Raw genomic sequence first — 19,807 nt, 5'->3', positions numbered from 1 at the left:
TGAGAAATGCACATGAGCTTTCCTTAATTATATATCTCTATATGGATTTGTTTCTATGTACTAGCCAAATAAATTGTAGTCAGGTTATTAATCTCTCAGTTTAGATTTTGAATAAGATATGCATGGATTTACAGATCTTAGTTATTAATCACAGAAAAACACTTCTGCCACAAAGCACGGTCAGATGAGAAGGGGCTTGTTGCATTTCTTATGTTTTATAAAACACTGATGAATTTTTCTGGGTCTTACTTGCTTTAGAAGATCTAAACAAGCTAGCTGAAGAGTTATTTGAAGACATATAAAGCACCATCTTTTAGAAAAGGGAGATCAATTTAAACTTGCTGTTATGATGCAGTGGTTCAGATTTCATACATGCATGGAAGTGTAACTTATTTATAGTGCAATTTCATAGCTTCATATATTAGTAAATGTGGGAGTTTTGGGTTTTTTTCATGGGATTACACAGAACAACCAATGCTAGCATTGGTTGTTCTGTGTAATCCCATGAAAAAAAAACAGAAAAAAAAAAACCCCATGTGCAGTACAAGTAATGGATGGGATGGCAAAATATTATCACATACAAAGAAGAGAGCAGAAGTGCAGCAGATTAATTAAATTGACATTAGCTTCTTTTCAATCATATCCATATTTAAAAGCTTGCTAGCTTTTAAATGACTAAGACCTTTTCTTCCTCATATTTTCTCTTCTTTCTATTTTTTTTCTCCTTCCCCTATTCCCTCGCCTTGTATCCTTCACGCCATTCAGAAGGTCTAGTATTTTTTCAGGAAAAAAATCAAATTCAAGTCATTAATTTAGGATAACTTGTGAACTCATTTAGTGACAAACCAGAAAAGAGAAGAAATAAAAGCAGGACTTCTGTTTCTTGGTGTTGGTGTGTTTGGAACACCTCTAGTGGTAGTGGTAGTGTGACAGCCTACCTTCAGTAACACATAATATACATAGCCCAGAACTATGTTGTTGCTTAAGTTTCAGCTACAGGGTAATGCTGTTGGGCAAGTTGTAGTTTCCTACTAAATTGTGAAAGCGAGCTGGCATTTTTGAGATATCATGAGTGTTTGGAAGCAATTGTCATTCCAAAAACCCCCCCAAGGTTCTGTCTTTTTTTTTTTTTTTGTACTGTGATGACCTGCTGGCAGAAGTGATAGTCCACATTTAATGACAAGTTAAGGGAAGCAATGGTTTACTTGGAAGAAAATAAGCTGCAGTGAGTTTCCACAGTATGATACCAGTTTCAGTTTGTACTGGATATATTAAATACATGACTGCACCACAGTATCTTGGTTGCATGGATCTCTGGTACATTGACTGATTAAGTCTCAGCTTGTAGTCTCTGATCCTTGTCTGCCAAACTGAATTACTGCAATCCTTGAGGAAGTAAAATAACTATTTAACTTGTATCAAGGAGTGTTTCTTTGCAGTTCCAGGATTTTCTTCAGTACTCAACTGTTTCAGAAATAACAAAAAAGGGCAGAGAAAGAACTAGAAATCATACTGATAGTACTGTAAGAGTTAAATCCTTTTTCACATTAAATTTTCATAAGTAAGCTAGTCTAAGCATCACTGCATGTTATTTGGGAAGATACTGAGGACTTATTTATTTGAGGATAACAAAGAAATTTCAGGTTAATTAATTTGGAGGCATTATTAGTGATAATAATTAAGTTATTATAATAAGATTGTTTTGAAATGTTATGTATTGTATAATAAATTCCAACGACAGGGATACAATCTACTAATTAGAAATCATTAAGTTCTTTAGATGAGCTTAAAATAAATTACATGCAAAATCATAATTCTGTTGAAAATATTCTAATAATCTAAAAAGAATAAGATCCTTTGAAAAGAATGTTTTGAAATAGAAATGGTATAAAGAAGTAAAAGTACCAGCAAATATTCTTCATATCCATAGACTGGCTCAAACAATTGACACATGTCCTGGTTTAGGGCAAATTTAGGGAGGAAATCTCTGGAGAGGTTCCTCTAAAAAGCAGATTCAAGCGGCCCCTCCTCCCACCAGTTTGGGAGAAAAAATTTCCTTCAAGAAAAATGGAAAAAACTTTATTTAACAAGCAAAGTATTTGCAAACATGAAAAATGAATAATATTAATGGTCCAACAGCAGAGGGATTGTACACAACTGGAGTGAATGCATGTGCATTTGCTTTGTGTCAGGTACCATCTTTATTTTTCTTCTCCAGATGGCCAGAAAGTATTTCATAGCAGCATCAAGGACTCTGGGAGCCAAGTTACCTGGTTGTTGCCAAGTGCCCTGGCAGCCAAGAGAGCGAACTGTGTCCTGGGGGGCATCAGGCACAGCATTGTCAGCTGGGCAAGGAGGGGATTGTCCTGTGCTGGGGGCAGTTTTGGGCACCACAACATAAAAAAGACATTAAGCCATAAGAGAGTGTCCATAAGAGGGCAGCAAGGATGGTGAATGTCTGAAGGGGGAGCCTTACACGGAGTGGTTGAGGCCATTTGGTCTGTTCAGCCTGCAGGAGACCTCACTGTGGTCTTCAAAATCCTTACAAGTGGAAGTGGAGGTGCAGGCACTGATGTTTTCACACTTGTGATCAATGACAGGACTTGAGGAAATGGTATGATGCTGAGTCAGGGGAGGTTTAGATTAGACATCAGAAAATGCTATTCATCCAGAGGGTGGTTGGGTACTGGTACAGGGTTCTCGAGGCAATGGTCACAGCAACAAGCCTTTATGAGTTCAAGACGCGTTTGGACAACACTCTCAGGCACACAGTGTGACTTTTGGGATGCCCTGAATAGGGCCAGGAGTTGAACTCGATGATCCTGATGGGTCCCTTCCAACTTGGCTTATTCTGTGCTTATATGATAGAAAAGCAAAAGCCATGCACACAAACAAAGCAAAATTAATTCACTGCATCCAGGTGGCAGGCAGGTGTTCAGCCATCTGCAGGAAAGCAGGATCCCATCACCTGTAATGGTTACTTAGGGAGACAAATGAAATCACAGAAATAATTAGGTTTGAAAAGACCTCAGATATCATTGAGTCCAGCTTTTGAATACCACCATGTCAACTGTCATCATGTCAACATCACTCAGAATGTTCCTCCCCTCCCTTTTTCTTCCCCTGACTTCATATACTGACCATGTCATATGGTATAAAATACCTCTTTGGTCAGTTTGGGTCACCTGTCCCAGCTTTGTTTCCTCCCAATTTCCCATGCACCCCCAGCCTCCTTGCTGGGGTAGCAGTAGGAAAACAGAAAAGGCTGGATCTGTGTAAGCTCTGCTCTGCTGACACAGATCTCTAGAACATCTCTAGATTATCAGCTCTAGATTATCTGCAGCACAAATCCAAAGCATAGCCCCATACCAGCCATGTGAAGAAAATTAATTCCACCCCAGCCAAAATAAGGACAAAATCCCATCAGTAAATAGAATGTTTTGTGTAAAGCAGAATATAATCAGTTTTAGGACTGCTTCTCCAGTTTAATTGTCTTAGGAAAAGGCATATTTATGTAGTCTTTTCTTATGACGTCTGCCAGAAATACATGTGGCAATGGAGTTGGGGCTACATGATCTTTGAGATCCCTTTCAACTCAAACTATTCTGTCAGTGTATGATCATTATAGAATAACACTAATTTTTAATTTCTTCTAGATAAAGATCTTGACAAGCTCTTAAGAGTTTTAAGAAGTCCAGAGAAGCCAACTGGGTGGGCAGAAATTTGTAGAAAACAGTTCTGCAAAGTCATGAAAACCAGACCAGATAGCATCAGTGGACCAAGTGAGTATGACTTAAGAAGTTTAACAAAGAAAACAGACAAAAGACTACTATTAAGCAACTCTAATTATTTTCATTGAGGAGTACATTATCTATACAAGTAGTCCATAATTTTGTGTTGATTATGAAAACTATTTCAATGGTATTTTCCAAAGAAAGCAAGGTTTATGCATTTTATGTCCTATTTTTCACTTTACGACTATTATCCCTGTATGTTGTCAGTGAAACTTGACAGAGAAAGAGGGCTCAAATACAAGTCTTTGTTCCAGATCTTTAAAGGGTCCATTATTGAGATACTGAGAAAATGAAAATGAAAGCCTGAAAGAAAACAGACTTTTCTCAGAGATTAGTGAATGAGTTAACATGGGTTGGGAAATTATATTAATGGGCAGTTTCTGTAAAAAAATATCAGAATTAAGCCATACTAAACATGAAAGAATTTGTTCTTTCAGGTTTTTCTTAATTTTCATATGCATTTCTAATGAACAGTATGATCATGCAGGAGCAGTGCTATAGCTCAGTTAAAAAACCAAAGCAGCCAAAGTAAAACCACAGATAATCCATATGACATAAATCTCCTGAAGTAAGACATAATTATTCCCTTGTGATATATAAGCTTGTGTAGCCATAAAGAAGTGAAGTGTTCTCAGAAATTTCAGGCTTCTATTCCTATAGAAATTCTGATTATGGTCAGTATGTAGTCTAACTTGTTTACAGGTGCCCAAGGTTTCCCTTTATGTTATTTAGATAAGCAGTTACTACAACTGGCTGTTGCAAATCTCTTCAGATGTTCTGTATCTGCTTGGAGATATTTCAGAAGCAGCGAAATATCTGCAGCTCTGTGGTTTCAGACAAAATCATGTTTGCTGAATCCACTTTACGAGAGACAGCTGTGCATCTTTTGCAGCTTGCAAAGCTCTCCCAAATTTCAGAGGAGTGAGAGACTTCAGTCCAGATGCCCAGAAATCAAAATTTTCTCTATAGTTACAGATGGAGCAATCTCCATGGTTTACAGAACAAAGATGTACACTTGTGCTTTCTTTACTGGGCCCATTCTGAGGGGGACTGACATTAACAGGAGTTAAACCAGAATATAATGGGAGAAGATAACATTAGACTCAAGGACTGTATGGAGTAATGTGTATTGATTTGTTAAAAATATTCTGTGATCTGGTGTAAGGATTACCAGATGCTGAATCTAAAAACCTGCTTGAACTCCATCAAAAAATTCTTGAGCAAACTGTACAGTATCAATATCTGCAATTCACCCTTCCCATGTTGATTACTCTCCCATCAACTTGGTCAATACTTTTGTGCTAAATGGTTTGGTAATGCATTGCTTTTGAGATGTCCTTAGACTGGTGTTTTCTCTGCTAAAGCATCACCTCTGACTGTAGCTTTTAAGTAATTTCTGTTCTCAAACTTCAAAATCTGTTTTTTGACAGGCTTTATTGAACTGCTAAAAGGAGATAGAAACCTTCTGAGGCTTGCATGTCTTTTAATATGTCAGGACTGAAAGTCTGGGAATTTTCTTGGTCTCCTAAAACAAACCATTGTAGACAACCAGTTCCTACAGTCTGGTGTTCTAAGCACAGTAAGCGATGACAAAGACATTCTTCCAGTCATTCCTTCCATAAAGGTGCCACAGATCTGTGGGTGTTAGGGTGTATAGCTCCTTGTTTTCTTTGGGTCTCTTATCAGCAAGAGAACCATGGGGAGAGCCTTTGGCCAGGTTATGTCTTGGCTTCTTTTGGACTACTCATTACAGTATTTGTGGCCTCCCTCAAGTGTCTTTAGTAAATCTAGAAAAGAACTTTCTGTGTATTTGCATCTAAGCTTTGGCAGAAAAAGAAGCAGGCAAATCAACTCCTCTGAACAAGAGCTTAGGTTTATGTAGAAAGTTATTATTCTGTATGAATCTAGGCTTAGCATAGTGCATGTTCAAATAGTTCACATGTCTGAGAGGTGACTTGTGATTTTTTTTTTTGTCTTTTTTTTTTCTCTTGAACCAGAATCTTATCTTGACTATTTTAGCCATGCCTTTTTCAATTATCTCCTCCTTTTTGTCCTTCAGATATGGGAGAATGTTGTTTTCCATTCCAGCAACTTTTTTTTTCATCGGTTCCCAGTTAACATTGTATCAGCATCTGACTTCTGGGCAGATTCAACATCCTTATTCCACTCCCCTTTTAGGAGACTTTAAACCCAAAGCAAAATAAATTAAGGGTGTTGCAGAGATTATATCAATTATATGCTAACATTTTTCCCTTCATAATGAGATATTCTGTCCCCAAATCTTATTCTTCTCAAGCTTTATATTCATATGTGATGTGGGTAGGGATAGTAAACTTGGCTAAAATTACTTGCTCCATAGAGTCTTTCAGATTTTCCATCACCTGTCTCCCTGAGGATCTGGATTTAGATCTCCAATATTCTTTAGGGCCTATTAATTTACCTCCAAATCGTTTTTTCTTAATAAAAACCAACCAACCAAGAAAAGAAAATACAGCATCTCTTGAACTTGCGTGTGAGAACTCACTGTAAAACATAGGAATTTGCTCCAGCTTTTATAAATGAAATGTTTGATGGAAGCAGAGTGGTTACAGTAAACACAGTGTTCTGGAATCCTTTAATATTTTGTGAGCTCTGCATCATCTGAGATAGCTCTATCAAAACAGGTTGACAAAAAATACAGTGAGCCTTTGAGGCTGTGTCATTGTTTGTGATGTATGTGTGCTGCAGTCTTTAGCAATTGCAACAAAAAGTTGAAACTAACTGCAGGACTTTCCCCATAGGATAAAGAACCCATGCTGTAGTAGTGGTTTTAGTTCAGGAAAACAAAATGCTGATATTGTATTTTCAAAAGAAGTTTTTAGAATAATACAAATTAGATGTTTGCATTTTTATTTTTATGTCCTCGATTTTCCAAGGAAGCTTGTTAGAATTTGAGTGAAACAATGGGTCTTTATGTTATGCAGAAAAAACAATTGCAGATCACAAATTCTTTCTTCTGACTCCCAAATCAGTTTGGAGCCACTGTAAGCAGTGGCATGTGAGCGCACATGAATGTCTGTGCAGGTGTGTAAAGATTTGCTTTGGTTTGAAGGGCTGTTTTTTTCCATTAATAAAGAAAATACTTGTATATTTATATAACATATGCAATGTTCATCTCTAATGGAAGCACTGTCAGAATTTTTATTATCTTGTTTTCTTCTTTTCAGAGAAAATGCAGGTTGTTCATTTGTCATTTTAATGTATAATAATTGAAAGTCCTCCTTGTTCTTGCCATCAGTAATGGAATTGCTAACTCTGTTTTTCATATACTTATTAAACTGAAGTATGGTTGATGGAGTTGAAAATTCTGACACTTCTCTTGCAAAAAAGTAATCTGTCCAAGATGTTCACTCTTGGATTTCTAGCCTCTAACAGAAGTCACAAAACCACAGAATCCCTTCCACTCATCGGAGTTGGAAGAGAATGTCAAGGATCATTGAGTCCAACCCCTGGCCCTGCACAGGATCATCCCCAAGAGTCACACCTTGTCCCTGAGAGCAGAACTGCTGTTAAAAAAATCCTTTGTATTTTCTTTTAAACTCCTTTGAAACATCTGGATCATAGAACATGATCCAGTTGCAGTAGTTAGAGGATTTTTAAAAGTGTGATGATTTTTACTTTTTGACCTTTTTGACTTAAAACTTTCAGAGTAGGAATTAGGTTAGTGCTCATGGTTGTTACCTATTAAAACAGTTTTAACCACATGCTTTTTTTAAAGCAGTGTTCTTTTGCAGTTTTGAAGCTGTTTCAGTTACCTTCCATTTGTACACTACTTCTTCAAGGAAAAATAAAGTCCTGGAGGAAAGTAGGCATTTTATAAGCATACTGCAGTAATTTAAGAAATTATAAAGCATTTCTCTTTATTTTGTATATGATGACACACAGCTAAATTAAAATTATGTTTATTTTTTGTGTAAGAATTAAATTTCCATGAGATTATTTCTAGAATCTTAAAAACTTCAATACTAACACAACCAAGCTACCATAATTTAAGAAAATCAACATTTTCACTGTGTTGGTAGGCCACATAAACTTTACCTGAAAAGTTTGACTTTTACAGCAATACTGACTGTACTGTACAATGAACCTGCCTAAATGTCTTTTTTCTAGTTTTCCTGTTAAATGAAGAATCACTGAACCAGTTTCTACAGTGGTGTCCAAATGGCAGCTAAATGATGTAGTATTGAAAGAAAAAAATAAAATAGCGACTTGTCATTTCACATGGACATTCCTTTGGAAAAGGCAGTGTCCTGTGAAAACCATTTATTTAAGTATTAACCACTTGTGTTTTGAGACACATTCTTGTGTGTCTTCGTCTCTCAAACTTGATGAAAATATTTTCAAAGATGCTGATAGGCACTTAGATAAATACTTTCAAATGGTGGGAATGAATTTGGTGCTTGAATTTCAAACTATTACTTAGCCATTGAACTCTCACTTCTATTAACTCAAGCACTGAATTGAAGTATTCACCTTCTAGGTCAAGCATGTGGTTACCTTATGTCAAAAAGAGAAGAAACGTACAATGTGCCAACTTGGTTTTAAATTTTCTGAATTATGGGATATTTTAGTCTTAACGTAGTTCTCAGTTATTATTATAGTGTGGCATATTTCAGTAATCACTGTACTAATAGTCATACAGTAAATATATAGCCAATTACAAACTTAAAGTCTAATTTCTGCATTTTGCTGTCTGCAGTTGCAGGAATAGACATGTTTGCTCATTTTACACAAATATTTGTTATATTGTTTGTGAGCCAAATTCCACTAAGCATATTAGTGAGGATTAGTGAGTTTGTATATTCTTCAAAAAAGAATCAATTGTTACTCTTCTGTAAAGTAAATTGCTTTTTTTAGCCCCATGTGTTTTATTAACCATGATTAAAAGTAGCTATGTTATATTTAATTAGCAGTTTCATTTCACTGCAAAAGTGCATAAGAATCTAAATTACACAAGTAGGTTTTTAGTTTTAATGTAGTAGTCCCTTGCAATGCAAAATTAATTTTGTTACCATTGGAGTTGGAACTCTAACTGTAAATTCATGTTTTGCTGTTGTAGTGAAACTTCTTTAGCATTACCTAAACACAGCCTTTTAAAAACTCTTTTTTGGACTCATTCAGTGTAATTTCTGTAAATATTTTAGGCAATTAATCAAGACAAAAAAGATTGTGATTTAATGTCAGTATGTTAGCTTAAAGTAATTGGAAGAAGAATTAATTACCTTTATTATATCTTTTTTTGAATTGTTTTTCTGGCATAACAAGCATCAGAGTGTGGGTGGAAATTCTGTCTTTCTCCTCCTCCTCATTCCCAAAAGAGCATTCACTGCTCTTTAACTGCTTGTGCCAGTTTTCCTGTCATCATGGCTAGCTCAGGAGGTTTCTAGCTTACTCCATTGCCACCTCCAGCATGTGTTGCTGCTCTGCCTCACTTGTGCTGCTGCAGCTGCTCCTACCACCGTCGGCTCAAACAGTGTACTGGTACTAGTGGTACTGGGTGTTCCTTATGGTCCCTTCCATCCCCTGCCATTCTATGATTCTTTGAACTATTCAGTTTAAAACCAGCAAACCCACCTGGGCAGTGGGTGCCTGGAGTTATGTGCAAGAATGGGGGAACAGGAGCTGAAGCTTCATTGCTATTAGCTGGAAGTGCTGCCAGGGAAATGGTAACATGGTCTTTAAACAGGAAATCCCACAGGTGGCAGCAGTTGTTACTCTCTAAATATGCTCCCTTGCTTTGCATTCTTGTGAGAAGTATCAGTATGCATACCTGTATGCTTTATATCCTATTTATGGAGCCAACAGCAGGTGTTTTAGGATAGCATTTACTTATAAAAGAAGTTCATTGCTGCTATCCTAAATTCCTAATATGGCTTGCCTCGTGCGGGCCTCCTCTGTGCACTTTGTGTAAAGGCTTCCTTGTAAACTTAGTTTAACTTGTATGTCATGTGTCATGTCATGTGTGCAGTTGCCATAGCCTCAGACTTGGGGAATTGAGGCATCAGGGACAGTTTGGATAATGATTTGTCAATGAGAGGTCTTGCTAACTTCCTGGCTAACATCCTATCAAGGTGGGAGATAAGATTGCCTCCATAGTGAACAGGTGTCAGCATCGGGCTTAGCTGCGCAGTGCCTGCAGACACAAAGTTCCATAGCAAGAACTGAAGAACATTATGGTCATCATTAAATACAGAGTTTTCAAAATTAAATACTCCTATTGCATAAATTTAAGTAAATAATTTTTATCTTGTGATGGCATAGGTAGTTTTATATTGAAGTTTATTGGAAACAGCCCTTAAACTTCATGTGCTTTTGCTAGCATAATTTTGGGATGGTGTCAGCTTTTTGTTCTGTGTGGGTTGTTGAGTTTATTTGGGGTATTTGGTTGGTTTCTTGGTTTGTTCATTTTATTGTTTTCCTTTCCTGTCTCTATACACAGACAAATATGGTAAGATATTATAGTTTAATTATGGTTAATTTTCATTTCATATTGAAACCATGTAACAAATTCTGAAGTAATCCTTGGAGGATATGAAGATAATATGAGATTCTCTTTCTGTTTACACTGAATATATTCTCAGTAAAGCTATTAAAATTTAATTTAAGTTAGGAATGGTGTTAGGAATGTAAAAGTGCAATGCATGTTTTGAGTTGTTTCCCCATAAAAATATGAATAAATATGCAGGAATTTAAATAGCTTTACTTTCCCATACATTGTCATTTAGTTAGGTGACATAGTTCCATATTTTGTTTGTTGCCTCTAATTTTTAATGGATTTTTAATTCTTGCAGTTTTGGCAGAATTAATTGAAAAGTTCGTGTCACATCTTTCTGAAAGCAAAACAGATTGTTATTTCAGCACAGGAAGCTATAAAGGTCAGTCTCCTGATAATTTATTGCCATGCAGCTTCTTCATATTTAAATTGCCTTTCTTCTAAATGTATCTGTATCATTTTGGGGGTTGTTTAAAATGTTCTTTAACAGCTCAGAAATTCATTACTTCACTGTTGGGAAATACCTCACTTTGGAGAAGAAAATTATGTGCTTCAGTGAACAGAACAGGTAATTATTAGTGATGGGCTTTCACATTTCTGTGTGTAAAATGGAAAGAGGAAGATGCAGAGCAGGTGAGGATGAGATTCAGAGTATTTGTTGACAACTATTATAGATGATTTGCAAAGCTGGTGGCATAAATATTTAAGATGGTATAAGCAATCTGGCTCACCTTTGAAAGCCCCACAAAGGTATACACTTTATATTGTATTAAGGGATATGTATTAAAGAACTGTTATTGTTGCCAGAGTAACCTGAGTGTTAGTTTTGTACAGATATTGCACTTACAGCCAAGAATAAAGGATGAATGATAATGCTGATTTATTCTGAGTGTAAAGTAATGTGTTTTAATACTTTGAAGCACTGGTAAAATTAGAAGATTTATAACCAATGTTAATATCTGCTGGAAGATGCACTTTCATTCTTCACTGTTTGTCCATGACTCTTCTCTCAGATTGTAGTTCGGCCATTTAGAGTACTTATTCTGTTACTAACTGTGGAGAATCAAGCCTGCTTTGGGGAGAGTCTGTTGTTTATACTGATATTTTACTCTCCTATCCATAGTATGCAGATATAGTATCCTTGGAGACTTGGGGCCTGCCTTTGAAGTTTGAAAGCATAAAACCCCTTTAGAAATTTTAGAGGCTGTCTTTCTTTATATTTAGTGGCCTTTACCTTCCAAATGCTTGCTAACAGGATACCCTTAATTTCATTTGAGAATCTGTCTCTTTGCTTTATGATGAAAGTTGTTGATGAGACAGTTATTTCAATCAAAATTTTATTTTTTCTCAAAAGATACTGATTCCTTTGTCAAGGACAATATATTTGTCTTGTCCTGTATAACTTTTCAACTTCTCATGATGCATAATGAGCAATAATGCAATTCCATGGACTCAAAAGGCTTGCTAATTACATATTTCTGAGACTTCCTAATTCAAATAATAATTTTGGTTGTTCCTTTAAAAGCTAAACATGCAAAAACTAACTAGAGGAAAAAGAAACATCTGACTCTGAATGGATGCCTTGCCCAGCAAAACCAGCAAGCCTGCTCTTCCTTAATTATGATAGCTAAGTGCTTCCATCTAATGTGAAAGATCTCTAAAGAGAAGCAATAGGCCTTACTCCATTCCCTTACTCATCAAGTACCTTAATTTTAAACCACTCCTCTCGATCTTCTGGTCAAAGTTGGGATTTAAAATACATTCAGGAAAGTTGAACCTAGATCTTCTATTTAATTGATTTCACCACAAACCACTGATTAAACAGAGGTGGCATCAACACTGCATTATTTATCTAAAATTTAATGTCAACGTCAAAGAAAACAAAGTTTGAAAATCCCTAGATAATTGCAGGTTCAATTAATTATCTAGAATGAAAAATCCAAAAGAGTAGATACAAAACCAAAGATAACATAGTGAAAACCTCAGTTCTTGGTTTTCTTGAGCCTTAAAGATTTTCTTTTAATGATAAACTAACTCTGTCTAATATTTATTTTTGTGTTTTCTGTATCAGGGGGTTTTTGGGTCTTATACAGGCACTACTAGGCATTAATTCTGGATAAGTTTGCCTGTTCGGTTATCAAATAAAGACTCCAACATTTAATGGGTTGTCTAAGAAAGAGTTTTCATGTGCAAATGCTTTTGATATTCCATGTGCTTTAATGAATAAAAGCTTGGAAATGTGATAACAAGAAGTCTTCTCAAGAGTAGTCAGTAATCTGGTGGTAAGAGGTAGGCAGAGCCCTGGTGGTACCCTATCGAGTTCTTTCCCTGTCAGCAACAGCATTATCACAGACTTCTTTTGTGAAGAGTTCTCTAGCCCAGAAAAGAGTGTTGCTCAGGTAAACACCATGTATCATCAAAGGTTTATTTTAACTTTTATAGGAAAACAGTTATTAAGTCTTCATAGCACCTTTTCCAGACAGGTGTAGCCATAAGAGTTAACCAGGGAAATTAGTTTAGGCCAATAAATTCATGCTGATTGACATGAAACAAAAGTCTGGCTCTAAAACTGAATCTGTGATCATATTCTAATTCTACTCTGAAACAGTAAAAGGAGATGATTTTAAGAATGGGTCATATAACTAAAATGACATTCATTTTGGGTTCTTTTTCATATCATAAAATAAACAGTATGGCCTTCCTATGAAGGGAGGGTGATGTGTGTTGAGAACCCAGGATGCATTATGCTTCCTATGTTTGTACCAAAGGGACAACAAAACACACTCAAATCTTTATCAGACCTTATTTGTTTAAAATTAGCCTTCTCACTGATTGAATAATGATTGGCCAGCTTTCTGTACATTTCCCAAGGTTTTCTGGTAGTTTTTATGAAGCATTGCAATTGCTTCAAGGACAATTATTGAATGCCATGTTATTTCACCATATGTTTTTCATATCCTCCTGAAAGAGCCATCTAACCTAAATCCTAAAACTAGTTACAGTAGAGACTTTTTTTGTATGAGGTAAAGCTAATGAGTTGTTAGAAGGTAACAAAATAAATTTGGGTCTGAGGAACTGAAAACCAGTTTCCAATAGTTGTTTCATTTCAATGAAGAAAAGTCACATTTTTCATGAAAGTGGATTCAGTACAGCACATAGATATTCAGCGTTTATCATGTTTCCTGAAATTAGAATTTGATTATCTTAAAAAAATGACAGCCTTGTAAACCTGTAGCTAGTTGTAATTAGAATAACACAGTCATCCATCTGTCGTGGAACCCCTTAGGATTTCAGTCTCTTACAAAATTTGCAAATATGGAAAAATTAAATTATATTGGGTTGTTACCATTTTCAAGAAAGGAGAGAAGGAAAAAATATCTGATAAAAAACTATGCAGTTGCAATATTCAATTAGAAACAGTAACACAAATCTTACATGAAGTTTAGTTTCTGCTAGCAGCAACAATATACTGCTGTGATGCTTATTCAGATGACTGAGTGTGTGCATATGTTGATGATCTCTGTCTGTCCCCTTTCCTAGAATTAATAATTTCTAGTTTGCTTTTATTTTTTCTTTCTCCTTTATAAACCCTAAAACATTGAAAACTAAACCCTTGGTGTCTAGCTGTAATAGGTAATAAAATGGCAAGAAACTGAAATTTGCTGTAGTAGTAAATACCATGCATTGTATATTAGGTATACGAAGTTCCTAAAATAGCCTCTTCCCTTTCTGTTAGCAAATTCCAGTTCACTGTAACAGAAACACTTCGTGAAAATGTCATGGTTTTCTCAAGGTTTAAACAACCCATTTATCAGAGAAATGTGAAGTCATCTAATGTATTGGTGTCTTGTGCTCCTTAATTGATCTCCATGATGTGTTGCAGACCATGATGTGTTGCAGACACTTGGGACTGCTGCAATATTTTGTGATCAGCAGGGTTTTTTTGGGACCTCTGCTTTTGCAGATGACCTTGCAGTCAAATCCTCTGTTTCCACTGGACTTTGTCTCTGAAACAGCTCTGCCATTTACTGGCAAAGAGACAGAACCTCCGGGATTTCAGGTCTTGGCCATAAAACTCAAATGTCATGGTGTGTTCCTTCTCCTAGATAAGCCTAAGTTCTCTGAACAAAATCTCTAGGAGCTTTCTACCATTTAATGAGCTCTTAATCTTCAAAGGGTCAGGTGTGTCAGGTAACAAACTGCGAAATTTTAAAAACACCAGGGGGAACGTATCAATATCGAGCTGTTCAGAAGGAGCAGCAAATGAGAAACACTGATTGCAACCTGAAATTGTGCTGAAAGGGAAGGAGAAGGAAGGGAATTTTTCCATTCTTTCTGCATCATTTGATAAATTGACTTCTTCAAACTGTCCACCATTTTGAAGATGCTGTTATCAGAAAGCATTTACCAATTGCCAATTTAGGTAACTGGATGGAAAATGTGGTTCATTCTTCATGAAGCTGTTGCCAGAAACAGCTTGAGTGTTTGAGATGATCATTACATAAGTTGAAGTTCTAGATATCAATATTTTGGTCTTGTATTGTTATGACAAGAGTACTGATGGCATAACAAATACTTCAGATAGTCAAAAACTAGAATTATGGTTACCTCTGAGAAGTCATCACCATTCTCCAGCAGTCACTCTTGGATCTTGTTTACATTGTCTCCAATCCCAGTTCAAATCCAACAAAAGTAATACTTTTCTTTGAAAAAGGATTATTTTATAGACATTTGTAACAATGAATGTGAAGTCAGACTGTCAGAAATGTTCTAGATGAGTAGCCTGGTTGAAGGAGGTGACATCATGAAAAAACAGTAGCATAATGGCAGAACAGATTATGGAGAAAAACTCATAAATTTTGCTCTGCCACAAGTCTAAATAATGTTTAAAATAGAAAACTTTCGTAAGAAAGGATAGTTACTGGCATAGCATAAAGATTAACATTGCCTGCCTGGGTATCTGCCAATGGACAGGGTTAGTGTTTAGGTACCTGTTGAAGAGTAAGTGAAAACCTGCTGGTTTGTTAACAAAAATAATAAATCAAAGGAAAAAAATTATGAGTTCCATAATTTCAGTTTATATGGACAAAGCCATAGACTAGAAATCTGATAGCAAATATACTTATATAGTTCTAAGTATTTTAAAGCATTTGTGAGAATCATGCAGGTGGCTCTGGCTATCATGGTATTTTCAGCTGTTTGCAGAACCTTTACTTAAATATTTTCTTTGAATCAAAAGTCTTTTTCATCCATAGCAAGAAACCTAATCTTTCTTATGGTCACTGAAGTTAAAATTTAGCATCCATTAGTATATTCCAAAGATTATTTATATAGACATAAAACCATTTGGCCTGGGCACCAGGAACTGAAAGAGCTAAGCCAATAATGTGAGTGACAGCTTTAGTAATATTTTTTTACTTAAGACAAAAAGGGAAACCTGTTGTGTCTTTGGTATAACAGCACTTTAAACAGGGAAATAAATTATATATTATCCAAAGACCATACAAGTTACATGACATGCTGTAAAGCTGTTTCAGCTTAGCATCCTGTCATTTCAGTATGAATGCTATGTAGCCCATTTTCTGAATTAACCACAGAAAAGCTTTGTCATGATAAGAGGAAAAATTAATAAGAAAGCAATCCTTAATATAAATGGTAAACTTAATTGGAGTGTAGGCTGATCAGAAAGAATGCCACAGGACTACGCATGGCAGTTTAATTTATGCTGGAGTGCTTATACTATAGACTGAGTTTAATAATTTAAAAAATCATGCCTCATGGGAGTCTCTTTTTGTGCTCCTGAATGCTACAAAACATTTTGAAAAGTGCTGCCCATTAAGGTGCTTTCTAAGAATTTTCTTAAACTGTAAATCAGCTCCTAGAGAATTTTGATACCCTTCAAGTCACCAGTTTAATTTTGGCTTCTGTTTTACAGTGTTTTTCATTTTTAAAGAAAAAAAGTGTGAAATATCCGTTCAACGTAGATTTTTTTGCTTTAAGATAAATAAAAAGGAAGCTGCCAAAATATGTTGTTCATTCAATTTAATAATAGCCAGAGTGCTGTATCATATTATTAATTCACAGTTCAGAGAGGTGGTCTGGCCTTTGACGATGAATGGCATTCTTATTTAGAGAACTGATTTTTCTCCATGCCTTTTTGTTATGAAACCTTTTGTGTTTCAAGACAGTTATATCAGGTGTATTGAAAAATATTTGTTAAAACATTTTTGTATAAAATTAACTCCGTGCATTAAATCAGATATGTGGGCATCATCACAATAGTACAGTCACAACAAGCAAGTTTTTTGTCCATGGATTGCAATATTCCACTTGTTTTTCATAGCATTTTCTAAGTTTAATGGAGCATTTAAGGTTTCTAGGTCCAGTTTTTAATTAGTGGAAAGTAGTCCTTTGTGTATTCTAAATGACTTTACAGTGTTCTTAGGCCTAGTCTTCCCAGTTTGTTAAGTAATAAACAAAAGGGAAAGTAAAAACTTTTGACCCAGGACAAAGAGCCACAATTTTTGGATTAGGAGGATACAGAGCTGTGTTTATGTGGAATACAGTGGTGTCTGAAAGCAAGAGGTTTTGCCTTGATAAGGTACTGTGTGATAGAGAATTATTATTCAGTCCAGACTTCAAGTTAATTTTATCTTCCTTCACAATACAGAGAAAAATATAAAAAGGAAGTGTGGTGGAAAAAAAAAGCCGCTTCCAGCCACTAAGAAATTGTTACAATAGAGAAGAAAAGTCAATGAAAATCAGTGAAGTCAGTTGTGTTCTTTTAATGTTAATGGACAATGAGCATTCAGTACTTGCTGTGAACTGTTACAGAGCGGACACTGGGGTCACACAGCGGGCTGTGATACAGCTTTTCTTTGTTACACCCTTGCCGGACTGGGAAACCTGCACTGCCACCCACAAGAGGATCAACCTCAAAATGGAAGCAGGACTGCAATGGAGCTTAGAGGTCATTGCTGTCCTTGCCCTCTGCTGCCATTAAAAATGGTGTTGTTAGGACTGAATTAGTCATTAGCCACAGCCAACTCATTTAAATTCCCCCTATTTCCTAGGATGTATGTATGCCTCTTGCCTTCCCACTTGCACACACAAACTTGAAAATATATTGACTTCATATGGCAATTGCAGCCTGAGTAAACAGGTAACTTGGAACAAGAGCTGTAAAAAGTTATAAATGTTTCAGTGATCTCCATGGGGTTTTAACTGAAATACCCTGTGAAGTTATATGTATTCTTCCAAAGATTGCGCTGCTGGTATGCTATGCAAAAGATATCTGAACTTCTGTTCTTTGGATTGCAGAAAACCTCTCTGATGTGTGTTTATTGTTTCAGTCCCATCAGATTATTGAGTAAGATAATTTTGTTCAAAGAGCAGTTGATATTTGTTATGTATAAGTATATTGTCAAAGGTACAAGGTTAACTTCTCACAACCCTAACACAAATTATTGTTCTCTGTGAAAAATATAAAACAGAGTGGGGTTTTATTCTTGCCATACTTACTCTGCTGAATTTTATTGCTTCATTGTCGAGTGTATTTTGCGGTATTATTTTCTTCATAAAAATTTTGCCCTACCTCATCTGATATGAGAAAATTGAATCTTATTTTTTGGGGTTTTGGTGGGGTTTTTTTGTTTTGTTTGTTTGTTTTCCCTTTGAGTCCTTTCCTCACTGAACTTGTAACTATTTCATGTTTAATACCTTAGTCCCTGTTTATGTGGCAGGAACATAGAGTCTTTACCTACATGAATAGTCAGGGAATCCTTCACTTTGATTTCTCTGTCTGAGGATATAGGAAAAATACATAAGAAGTTACTGGTGATTTGCTTAATTAGATTTTTACATTTATCGTTTACATGAAAATACTTTAACTTCTGCTGCCATATCTCTTATTTACATTTTAAACAAATATTGTAAGTTAATAAGGGTTTTAATTTGTTTCATTTCTTTCTGGTTTTAAGCAGCACTTTCAAAGTATATTCAAGGTTTATTCCGTCAGCTTTGTAACTCATAATATTATAAGACTGCAATTTTTATCTGTGGTATAGTTATCTTAGATGATAACCTGTACCTGATAGGGAAAATGCCCATTTAAAATTCAATTTAGAATTTAAAATTTTGAGTAAATGCTACAGCAGTGGTTGCTTTAAATCCTTATTTATTAATTTTTTCTAGCTTGGATTTTTAATTTAAACAACTGCAGAAAATGGGGTATATTTTACTGCAGGAAAAAATGCACATAAATATAGGATTTAATTAATTTACTAAATCTATCAGTTTTAAAGTTTTCTGTGATTCATATCAGAATAGAATTTTTGTTAATAAAGTTGGAATTACAGCTAGGAAATTTTAAGGCCTCTGGAATGGTAGAAAGTGGATCAGAATAGGCTGCCTTGCCTGATTTCTAGGCCAGAAAGGATAAAGTTCTACTAAGATATGGTGCTGAAAAAGATGTTGCTTGCTGTAAATGTAATGATAACCATACCAACCATGAAGATTTCCTTAAAACAAGGATGATTTTCATTTTAAAAAAAGCCTTGTGAAGAATGGAGATTTTTTATGACTCCTTTCCAAACACTACCAAAATAATTTCGAATAGGAGACAGTTCTCCGGAGTTGGTATTCATACACAGATAGAGCTTTACATTAGCATTCAGTTCAAATCATATTTCTTGTAACAGTTTATTTAATTTATTTTGTTTTAGCCATGGATGCAGATGTGAAGAAAGAAAACCTTTCATCTGTGCAGCAGCTTGGTGTTGAAATGACAGTCAGGTACATGGTATTAAACTATTTCCCTAGAGTATTTCTAGGATTTGTTTGATTTTCATGGAATGACTTTAATAATACTTAATCCATCAACTCATTGCTTTATAGCATTTAATCTAAGATAAACTTTAAGAAAATGAATTCTAACTAGAATTGAAAAAGGTATTAGAACAGAATTAAATTATCTTTACAGTTTATGTATGTTATTATCCTCTATTTTTGTAAAGACTAATTGTAATGTGCTAGTAAGATTTACCATAAAATTGCATTATCCTGAATTATGTGTCTTTTTTTCCCTTGCATTACTTCTCTAAATGGTTCTGTTTTGCTAAGCTTAGTTATATGTCATTTAAACATTTTATTTGGCTGGTAATTTGCAGAGCTGTGATGAAGGAAAAGCTTAGATGTCTGTACTTCCACGGATTGCTATCTTTAGCATTAATGTTTGAATTCTGATTATAATAATTACACACACAATAATTATATCGAATTCTAAATATTGTACGTGAAGAAACTGAGTTGTGTGTGATGGAGTACTTGCTCGTCCCCACCACTGTCTCTGAAACTGAACTAAAGGGAATTTGGGTGAGGATTTGTAACAATGAGCAGCAGATGTTTGCTGTGAATCCTTTCTAGTTTTATTTAATGAGCTATGTGTATATCCACAGCATAGTTTTAGTGATGAACAACTTTA

The 19,807-nt window shown here is 35.4% G+C and overlaps 1 protein-coding gene across 6 annotated transcripts in view; it reads left to right on the top strand.

Annotated features, from left to right (window-relative positions):
• TBC1D32 (TBC1 domain family member 32) overlaps positions 1-19,807 on the top strand; it is a 74,685-nt gene that overhangs the window by 46,983 nt on the left and 7,895 nt on the right. For all 6 annotated transcript variants that reach the window (XM_077175239.1, XM_077175237.1, XM_077175235.1 and 3 more), the window contains exons 27-29: positions 3,657-3,782; positions 10,625-10,708; positions 19,050-19,119. In XM_077175239.1, coding sequence (XP_077031354.1) covers positions 3,657-3,782; positions 10,625-10,708; positions 19,050-19,119 — 280 coding nt within the window. The remainder of the gene's footprint in view (positions 1-3,656; positions 3,783-10,624; positions 10,709-19,049; positions 19,120-19,807) is intronic.

The sequence above is a fragment of the Agelaius phoeniceus genome, chromosome 3 (genome assembly GCF_051311805.1).
Source record: "Agelaius phoeniceus isolate bAgePho1 chromosome 3, bAgePho1.hap1, whole genome shotgun sequence".
In the NCBI taxonomy this organism is placed as follows: domain Eukaryota; kingdom Metazoa; phylum Chordata; class Aves; order Passeriformes; family Icteridae; genus Agelaius; species Agelaius phoeniceus.
The sequence above is the reverse complement of the archived record's forward strand: the minus strand, read 5'-3'. Positions and strand labels throughout refer to the sequence as shown.